Here is an 11,078-nt window from a genome sequence, read left to right as displayed (position 1 = left end):
GACGACGTGTGTGCGTAATAAGTTTTAACACGTGAACAAGAAGGGAGAAATAAAAAAAAGAAGTTAGGTAAATCAGATCTTCGGTAAAGCCTGTTATACAATGAAAACAAATAGGAATAAGAATAGGGAATGAAAATTGTTCTTCAATCACGGAGTAGCTTTGGAAAAATCTAAAAGACGAAGTCTACCGTTCATTGGGGAATAATTTTCATTTTCTGTTACTGTTACTCTGTTTCTTTCGTTGTGCGATAGACGTAAAAGCGGAATGTACGAATTTTTGAGTTACCTTTGAAATCGTCAACTTCTCGTAAGCTCTATAACTGCAATACTAATTTCTTTCCTATTTTTTTTTTTTTATCGGTAGAATAAACAATACCGTCTTGCGCCTACTTTTATGCAACTCGATTCACGAGTGGTATTATTTGTCTCTAACTTTCTGACGGAAATTGCTTTACGCAAACTAACAATACTCAAAGTTTAACCGCAAGATGACGCTTTCAGCTAGTTACAATAAATAAAGATCGCGGAGCGGTCATTTTGATCTTGAAATATTAGGCGCTCATTTTCGATGTCGATAAAACCATTATAAAACAACGAAATAATATACGTACTAATTCTAAGGGCAGACACTTTGTAGAATCACTTAATAAATCGTTGGAATCTAATGATTTATTAGTTAACCTTAACACTGTAACAGAATATAAAATAATTTTTTATAAAAGTACAAAAGGATAACTAGATAATTTTAGCGATAATTCGTAGTATTGTTAACGTAAGTTTTGCAAATAGTGGCATAAAAAAATACAAGACAAAACATTTTGTTTGTAGAAACCTAACCATTTACAGTGAAACATTATTGAGAAAACATGCAAAATGAATAACATCATTTCGATTGATATTAACTCAAAAATTCACATTCAAAATTCGAATGTGTACAGTAAGTATACGTTCAATGTAACCCGATGCAATCACAGTAAAATAATTCAATGAGTTTGTTGGCTGGTATGGCGATATTGTTTTCTTCAGAGACGAGATATCGGCGATGGAATTGGTAGAAGTTCCTTAAATCCGTAACCCTCGTTTCTAAATACAGTAGTTGAAATTAATAAGAATTCAGTATGATATGTAACTAGCTTGTCAAGTCATTTCAATACACAGACTCCAATTATTGATACACCAAATGAAACGAAAATTGATTAATGATGTAGATAAAAAATACTCAGATTTAGATAATGCAGAAAAAGTACGAGATAAAATAGGTAAAGTATGAAGGAAAGCGGCATAATTGGAAACAAAGAGAAGAGAAATAATTTACAGATAAAATAGTAAAAGGTTAGTACGGGTTAATCGAAAATAAAAATCAAAACACGCTGCAATTCAGTTGTAGCTTTTTAACACATATCGATGCGATAAAAGTGCGGAAAACATATTTCTGATAACAAATGATAAATTTTATATTTTTCATCGCTCTGGGAATACACAATACATGATAATGATGATAATAATAATAATAATAATTATCATAATTATTGTTATTATACAATAATAAGTAATAATGTAACAATAAACATTTACAATAAATGGTAACAATTCAAAGTCTTTCGTATATTTGTTTTTTTTTTATACAATATATGTCTATTTATATGTATGTATATAATATACATAATAACAAGTTAGTAAAACAATTTATTTTTCTCGTTAAATGTACTCATTACAACTCTTCAGCAGGCAAATCAGTTGATAATTGCGCTTTTTCAGAGCGGTTCGAAAATTAATAATAAGGAGCGGCGGGGGGGGGGGGGGGGGGGGTTAAAAATTGTTATAGTTAACGAAATATCATTGCTGATTGCAAGCATTACTTTATCGACTCTTTACTTTACGCGATTCATCCCAATAATTTTGTTTTCATTATAAACGTAATGTTGGAACTGAAACGCAGCTGTTTTTTGGTGTCTAATTACACATCGTGTTATTAATATTTAATATATATAAAATATTTTACATGTAACTGGTAGAAAACGATAAGTAATTGTCATACTACAGCATAGTAGAGCTTTGGAGTGTTAAGGCGGTGAATTAGCATTATACTCGTCAATAAAACACGATATTAATCAAAGGAGTAAACACGTGCGAGGGAAATCACAGTTGCCTATATTTAACAAGTGGTTGAGGTTTCGTGTCTACAGGGAAATTTGAGCGTTACTCAATTGAAGAATTATTCTGTTACCACGAATATTTGAAATAAAAAAGGGGAAAATCAGTCAAGATTGAAAAATAAATTGAATTGAATTGTGTAAAGAGAAGAAAGAGGGATTTTATAATTTTAAAAGAGTTCGTTTACGCCTGACGACGCGGTTAACAATTTTGAATCGACAATGATGGAAAGCTATTCGTCTCTATCGTCAGAATTTCATCTATTCTACGATGATATATCCACGCTAAACTTCTTTCATATAGGTATATGTATATAATAATATTACTACATCACGTTAAAATATGTCAAAACGTCAGAGTCGTGAATGAAGAAATTTTTCAACCTCTCAGTTTCTTCCACGCAGACGAAATAAAATGGGCACGCATATTATTTTCTACAAACCCAAAAATATCCAGAAGAACTCTGGCATTACCTATTTATTCTCTTTTTGTCATCGTAGAATTTCGTTGAGAAATTCAACGCAACAACAATAATTAAAAGCCCCACGTCTCGTTTGTTTGAGTGGGAAAAAAATGGTCAGAAAGGAAGCAAGGATAAAAGCAGAAGAATCAGGACACAATTTGGTTCAACTTGTGGCGTGGCTGACATTACTGTCGACTCTAATATTTCGTTCGGCTTACATGTGCTCCGGATGACTGCGAATGCAGTCGATGAGATCGCTGGGCTTTAGCTCGCCCACGCAGATTCGATGAATGGCTGTGAAGAGTGGGAACTTTCCCTCCATGTCCTTCAGCTTGAGCATATAATTGACTTCTTCAGCGGTAAAAGGTCCTTGCAATTTCTGGCCGTTTAGCATCTCCGTTTCGAGTTCAGCGATGCTCTAAAAAACGGGAACAGCAGTAATGTTAATGTACCGTTCTTTCTTGTGCTAACATCGTAAAAAAGTTGAGTATCGTACCTTTCCAGTCCTGACAAAAGCTTCGGAAACTTTCCTGTTTCGACCTCCGTAGCAGGTAGTTATCAGATCGGCGACTCCGCAACTTTCAAAGAAAGTTGACAACTGTCCACCGGGAAAGAATACGTTCACGAACGTGATCATTTCCATCAGTCCAAGTCTGATCACCGCCGCCTTTGTGTTATCCCCGAGTCCCAAACCATCGACGAAACCAGCGCCACAGGCAACAATGTTCTGCGATTCATCAGTTTTCGTTAACATCAGCAAACAAGAACAATTTTGGCAATACAATAATCATAAACCGAATCAAGCAAGTATATCAGAGTAAACAACCGAAAAAATTGGTGAATTTTAAAAACTTGTATCAATCTCGACAATCAACCATTTAATTCGATTGGTATTTGTTTTGTTCAAAAGTAGTTTCATTTACATCATTTTTTTTAATCACAGTCAATTAACAGAAAGCATTGTTATTGGTAACCATGTAAACAATTTCACTCGTTAACTTGCTTGGCGATTCACTTCAAAGTTGGAGACAATGATTGGGTTTCCAAAATTGACCACTTTTTTTTATTGAATTAGCAAAACATGTCATATTATCAATAATAATGCTTCATGTGTATGAATTCTATTAAAAGAATATATAAATGAAAGTCAGTTTACATACTTTTGAATAAACCAAACCTCAATCGAATTGAATAATTGGTTGGTGAGATACGATACGCTCAAAATTCATCCAACCTCTCAAAACATGTTTTGTTACAACATTTTAGATTTCTTTTGTTCAATTCTTTGGCATATTAGTTCTTTGGAATTCTTTCAGTATTTATTTATGCAATAGTTTTTATTCAAACCTGCGTCAAGGTTTTCTGGAGTGCAAATTTTTTATTCTTTTTACCTTGAGCGCACCGCAGCATTCTACAGCATCTGCATCGTCAACGACCACAACCCTGAAGTAGCTGGTCTGGATAATGTCCCTGAGGAATGGCGCAACAAGTTTATCCTTGCAACCTGAGAAAGAACAACATGTAGAAACTGATCGCCACAGTTTTTATGTAATCATATTACAGTCCTTTCCACTTATCTGTACATATGAATGTATATCCATTGTTTATTTTTATCCAACAACTATCCTTGTGACAGGGATTAAGGCAGATATGGGATTATCCAGCTCATCTTCTATAGACATAACAATTTACTTTTCCGCGACCGACTATTTACAACGTTCAAATCCGGTATAACGCCGGCAATCTGTGTTTAAGTAAACTTCTCATCTTATCATCAGTTTTATAACTTATTTGTACAAGTTCTCGTACACAACAAGCCCGATTTTTCGTCAATTATCAACATGATGGCTGTTTGTTTATCATCGGAAAGAAATAGTGACGGTTCGATATCAGCTGGAAAAAGTATTTGGAGAAGTAAACATTCCCTAGACTCGTGTAACGAGCAGCATGAAGCGATGTATAAAACGATGTCGTAACAAGATATACGGGCTTGCTTACACAGTCAGTAAATTTCACTATCTCCCGTTCGTTATCGCCGCCTTTACAAGAACGCCTCAAAGACTGCTTGTGTGCACCGCTTATATATTTCTATCGGAAAAGTTTTACATCACGCATGTAATTTACATATACAGATAACTTTCTCTGATGGAAAATAACCACGTAATACGGTTGAGAAATGCTATGGAGAATCGGTTATTAGTGGACCACCATTTAATGTAATAAATTCTGCGTATTTATTTACCACAAAAAATGTAGTACTAAGCAAACGTGGCATGTTAATAATACTTTTACTTGCATAAATATGCAAAATAATGTCGATTAGACCTTTGTTGGAGATCAGATTCGCATTGTCTTTCAACTAAAAGTGTCATTACTTATTGACGTATGCCAATTTACGTAGATCTAAATTTTCTCTATTGTTTATGAAAGTTTCCTACCAGGGAGCTGATTTGCCGATAGTTTTAACGTTAGTTTCCGGGTCTGAAATATCCGTAATGCGATATGGAGCAAGAAAAACTGAATATATTTTGGAGCGTGAATTTCGTGTCTGCAGTTCAAAGAAAGAATGTATTCCGCACGATGGTTGGACGATCGTAAAGCACGATATTCATCACAAGCATCCTAGCGAAGCATAAACGTATTTATAGCTTATTGTGCAACGTTGATAACGACATTGTGGAAAATTTTAAGTATTAATCGGTCCCGTCGTCTGAATCAAAAGTCGGGAAACATGAAAAAATCATCAAGAAAATCTTCAACAATGTTATTCGCGTTAATGATATTGAATACGAATGAAATAGCATTTTTGATGTGTCATAGAAATGAATCCGAGTAAATTCGAATAACACAAGCTAAGTAATCAACGAGTTTAGAAAAGTTTTTATGATTAAAATATTTAAAACGATTAACTTCTGATAGTGTTCATCCTAAATAATTAATTTTGGGCTTACTTTGTTTACGATAGAAACCTCCGGAAAACACCGAAAAAATTTTTTACAGACAGTCATCTTAACACACAATGAAAATAGATTTGTGTAAATACGGTACAATAAATATTTGTCAGTAGTTGAATTTGCGCGTTGTAATTGTACTATAGTAAAAGATTTCTTGAAAGTTTTTGATACAATATGTGAAAATCTGATCAAGGAACTAAGGGAGCGTAAAAACATTGGAATCGGATCGAAAATACGACAGTCTAAGCATTTCGAACGTTCTAATTACGAAACACTTTCTTAAATTCTTGATATCTTAGCTTGCATTATTTAAATATGCCCAATTTCAGTTTCATTACATAATCGAAATATCATTTCATTCGTGTTCGTTATATAATTAGCGCCAATAAGAGTGCCGAACACTTTTCAAACAGTTTTTTTTATCTTTTCCTAATCTTTGCCTCAAGCCTTACGGACGATTCATTCGTAATATTCGTCTGAACATCGCCATACCAATTGTGGTTTCGCAAAATTTCTCATCGGCGACTTCCGAGGCAAGATTTGCTCCCATCAAAACGGAAACCGGTATTTTCAGCTCCTTAGCTATTATGTGGGAAATAAGCTCGATGCCGCCACCTTCACGTTTGTCAAATCCCTGCAAAGAAAGAAAGGGTAACAATATGTAGGTTCAGAACACTTCCGATTTACGATAAAAATTAGCCCAAGTAAAATTTGCGAATTTCCGCCAACCTTTATCAACGACAGGCCAACAGCGGTGGATTTTATCTTTCCAAGAAGGGAGCTGCATATCCTGTGGATAAACTGGTGGGGCACGACGAATATCAGGATATCCGCGTCACGGGCAGCGTCCAGGACATCCGGTACAGCGATCTACAAATTTTGTTCATTATTTCAAAAAAATTTCAACAATCCGTCAAGTTGTTCACCGCATAATATTTGTAAAAATTGAGTTTCCCGAGATTAAAGTTGCGTTTCTAATTCAGGGAGTATTCCGTTTTGTGTTCTCCCGAAAAAAAACAACCATATTTAAATATATCGCAAGCGATAATTTGGAGTAGTTTTTGGTACAGTCCGATCCAGATTCAGGAATTATTTTTGTCACTTGAATGCCTTTATCGTCAGGCATGCATGCCTGACCTGCGACAATTAAAGCCGACTAAACAAGACGTGTTTATACACAGACAGCGGTCGCGATCTTTATCTACGTTACATATATTCTATACTTAGATTGCTACTGCTGCAACGAATCGAACAATTTGTATTGGTACATATAAGTAAAGGAGAAAGCCAATACGAATAAAATTGAAAGAATATATTTCTTACAAAGTTTTACATTTTCACATTCTTTTGTTCCTGCATTTTTTCTTTCTTTTTTATCTTTCTTGCCAGAACTTTTTCGCGTATTAATATATCGATATAAAGAGTAACGCTGCTCTCTGCGTTATACAGACGATTTTGAAAACATTTCATTTTTGCACAATGTATACGATCACGTTGCGGAGATAAGACGAATGAATGATGATGAATAATTACACATTCGTTGTGAATAATTATATCAGGTAATTATGTGCATAACACACGTTGAAAAATGGAAAATAAACGGTATAACGTAAGTACGCGATGCAGCACCTTTGCAAAATCAATACCAACGCGGGGTTGTTATTATATGTATGGTGAGTAGTAAGCGAGGATTTTTCATTTAGGTATATCTATCATAATGTCGGCAGGTAATGGTTACAATAGAGAAGAAGAAGGTAGATGATTAAAGGGGGACTGGAAACGAGAGAAAATTGAGCGCGATGTAACCGCAGTGCTTACGTATGACGCAACATAGGTATATTTGCACCTACTTGTTTCTCTAGCTGCACTCATTCACAACTATATTACACACATAATTGTATGACGAGTAAATTGCGAGTAAAATATTTACGCAAAGAAGGTAAAAAAAAAGACAGTTACAAAAAAACGAACTCGTTTCAAAAGCACCCAAAGGAAGATTAACTTTTGCCTGCATGTTTTTTTTTTGCCTCGTTATAACGTTAAAACAACCATTACAAAAATTTAACACCTGTATCATTATAGATAGTTATTTGGTTAAAAAGAGTGTATACACGTCTAACTCATTGTATAAGTTTCTGTCTCACGCACCTGGAACAACAGCGGTTTGTAAACACTGTAAAGAGGCCAAACGGAAATAAAAAGAAAGAAGCAGAAGTATATAATGCATGTGGTTTTAAGCATTTTCAATTTTTATCGAACGTTTCGCCTGAGGTTACATTTTTACTTCTCACTCCTTTCTTTTTTCTTCTTGCTAATTCCATCAACATTTTTACCGTGGTATTTTGCGTTGCGTTGTTCCTTGGATTTGTATACTATACATTATACGCGTCCATCTACGTACTCATATGTGTATACAGAATTATATATGTATATAGGTACATTTTACATTCTACTTATGCATAACGAACTGTGCGACACTCACGCGCTTTGTTACCGCAGTATTGAACTTGGGTCAAGGTTTTACTCTTGCTACTCGTATCGTATTTGCATATACATACAGGTAATAATGTGATACGTGTATCGCCTTATTTCGCAACGTAATTATCGTTACACACTTTCTTGAAAATTGTTAATTACTTTTCTCAGCACATTATGTATATGGGTGGTAGACACTTCTGAATAACCGATGAGCTGTATCGACAAACACTTCGAGTTATAGATCCAATATTACTAAATATCAGCATATTATAACAATTTCGGACTAGCAATAAGCTGAAAAGAATAATTTATCAATGAACAGCAATGAACGCTGCAAAAATTTCAGCGTATAGAAACATAAAGTGGAATCTTATAATTTGCACTTAAGGTTTTCACGAAATACAGAGAAAATTAGGCACTTTCCATTTATGCATAATCAAGAGGCGAATGAATGTAAAAATTGATAAATAAAATACATCGATCACAGCTGTCGAATTAAGAAAACATTTTTCTTGACTCTGATTACGTGCATTATCGCGATTAAACTGCTGTGTGAAATTGTATACTATATACGCTGCATGAAAGAGGATTCTGATTAATCGCTACATAATCCATCAATCATCGAAATACGTATATCTATATATCTTCGAACTCGTTGTATAGATAGAAATAATCAGTTTCGTAACGAGGCGAAAAAAAAACTTTCAAGGCATTTGAATCTAATCCCTGGATATGATATTATCGCCTAATCGCTTGACTATATGTGTAATGTAATATACATGTATAGTATAACTTATATGCTGTAGATGATAAATGAAATTATCTGATCGTTGTATCGAATTCACATTGTGTATGTAGGTGTTCAAAGTTGAAGAAAGCTAGTTGTTTGTGATGATGAAAAATATGAGAGTATAGTGTATACAGTGTTAGGAGTGCAATAAGTATAAATAATGAAGTATATCGTACATGTTACGCAACTTAATCGATACATCATTAAACGTAACGATTACAACACGAAACTTGCCACATTCTCGGGAATCTTGTGCCCCGGTAGATACTTGACGTTCTCGTGAGTCTCGTTGATGATTTCGGTAAGTTTTTTACCGTCTAGGAACTCCTCGTAAACGTACATCGTGACCCGTTCTTCGAACTGAGGAAGTTCCCTGGCATTTTTGCCGACAATTTTAGCAATCGCAGATCCCCTGAAAATATATGAATAAATTAAGTAAGTAACATTGTTTGTTATATTTACAACATACGACGATGGTGCAGATATATTGATTGAGTAACGAGAATATCTGTTTCATTAATTCCCTATTCCGAATTGTAAAATCTCAAAACTCATCCCGGTTCTCCTCGTCGTCGAGAAGCGTTATTTATATTCATAATTTTACACGTGTACGGTGAATTATACTCTCTGCCGCTGCTCGATGATAATAGCATACCTATATATACAATGATGCCAGACTTTCTCCAGACTCACGTGACGGACTCACGCGAGGAACATTCTATTTTCAGCAGCAATATTACAAGTATACCACAGCTGATGACATTTTCAGCACGGAAAGGAAGCGATCTTATACGTACGGTATTACGAGTATAATATATATACAGTATAGATATATGTGTAAATATAAACGAGACACGCGACCTTCCTTGCCGCGCAGCTGCGTATCATCGTTCTATAAAATTACACACGTATCGGCTATATTAAAATTGCACTGCAGATAATCTTGTAAGAATGGTTATATAGGTAAGTTTGTAAATCGCGGACTGAATTACGCTGTGAAGTTGCCGGCAATTCGGTCGGATAATTACGATCCAATGAGGAAGAGACCTCTATGTAAGTTTTTGAATTTCTATAATCTAAGACGATAAAAAACAATTGAAAGCCGCGCTACCGCACCGCGCATAATCTTATAGGTATTTGTACGTTGCACAAACAGCGTTGTGATACGTGGGCGACATTCTTGCTGACCGGGGAAGTGGCCGGCGACGATAGTATATATACAAATATTAAAATAAATCCCAAGATAAGGCTAAACACACGATACGGATTGGTACAAAGTTTAATATTTGACTCCGGGAAACCGAAATAACGGAAGGATGAAACCCAACAAAAGCGATTACAAATTCTACCGCGACTCTGTTTTGTTATTTTTCGTTTGTAGAAAAGATTGAAAGCTCGTTATTCGCTTGTCGATTTGCGTACGATAATTCTTCCGTTGTTACACATGCTTACACGGTTAAATTAGCCTAGGAAACATGCCGCGTACAATTAATACAATCGAGGCGTTATTTCAACGATATCGTGCACCGCCCTGTACACACAGCCAAAATCGATCGTACAAGCGTAAACAATGGGAAGACTTACCAGTTGCCAGAGCCGATGATGCAGACGCGTTTCTTTTCTGCCATTGCTAATGTGTTCACGCTTTGTTTTACTGACGAAATCGGCGTTTCGGATGCCCACAAGAGAAGGGAAGCCGAAAGTGAAAAGAGAGAGATGGACGCACGCGCACTCAACACTGTCCACACGTTTCCCGCGGCCTCAGATTCCCACGCGACTGATCCTGAAGCTCGAACACGACTGAAGCTACTGCGAGTACTGCTATGATTACTGGCCAGTGGATCCAGGGGAGGTCGAAACTGGATTTTACCTACCGAACGCAGCACTGATCGACTGAACGCCGAACGCGCGGCGAGCTCGCTAACAAATCTGTACAAGAGGGGGGGATAAACAATTGCTCGGCCAATCGCAAAGACGCGTGATAAGCCGCAGCGGTAAAGCAGGTTCTCAAAAATTGGAAAATTCCAGGCTATACACACTTGGGCACAACATATCCAGGAGTTGAAATTAAGCTACACTTTTTTTCCCTTTCATCGGTTTAGCCCCGGAAGCTGGACGTTTGGTTAAACGATCGTAAGGTCGAAATAAAGTTTCCACGCACCGACAAAATTGTCTAACATGGTCGCCACTGAAACGCCAAATTTCGACACCGATATAAAAATTTTTGTAAATATCGTGT

The 11,078-nt window shown here is 35.8% G+C and overlaps 1 protein-coding gene across 2 annotated transcripts; it reads right to left on the bottom strand.

The window, feature by feature from the left end:
• Nucleotides 1-651: 651 nt before the first annotated feature.
• LOC124302916 (glycerol-3-phosphate dehydrogenase [NAD(+)], cytoplasmic-like) lies at nt 652-10,735 on the bottom strand. 2 transcript variants are annotated; one of them, XM_046759498.1, is made up of 8 exons: nt 10,424-10,735; nt 9,074-9,251; nt 6,301-6,441; nt 6,064-6,205; nt 4,009-4,121; nt 3,114-3,344; nt 2,836-3,035; nt 652-1,083 (listed from the first exon to the last, which is right to left on the bottom strand). In XM_046759498.1, exons 1-8 carry the CDS (start codon nt 10,465-10,467, stop codon nt 1,023-1,025), a joined length of 1,110 nt encoding a protein of 369 aa, XP_046615454.1. In that variant the 5' UTR covers nt 10,468-10,735; the 3' UTR covers nt 652-1,022. The 2 variants fall into 2 exon arrangements, with proteins under 2 accessions (XP_046615454.1, XP_046615455.1); XM_046759499.1 differs by lacking the exon at nt 652-1,083 and having other exon boundaries at nt 1,787-3,035; nt 10,424-10,733.
• Nucleotides 10,736-11,078: the final 343 nt, after the last annotated feature.

Source organism: Neodiprion virginianus, chromosome 4 (assembly GCF_021901495.1).
Source record: "Neodiprion virginianus isolate iyNeoVirg1 chromosome 4, iyNeoVirg1.1, whole genome shotgun sequence".
Taxonomy (NCBI): Eukaryota; Metazoa; Arthropoda; class Insecta; order Hymenoptera; family Diprionidae; genus Neodiprion; species Neodiprion virginianus.
This window is presented reverse-complemented; position numbering and strand designations above follow the sequence as displayed.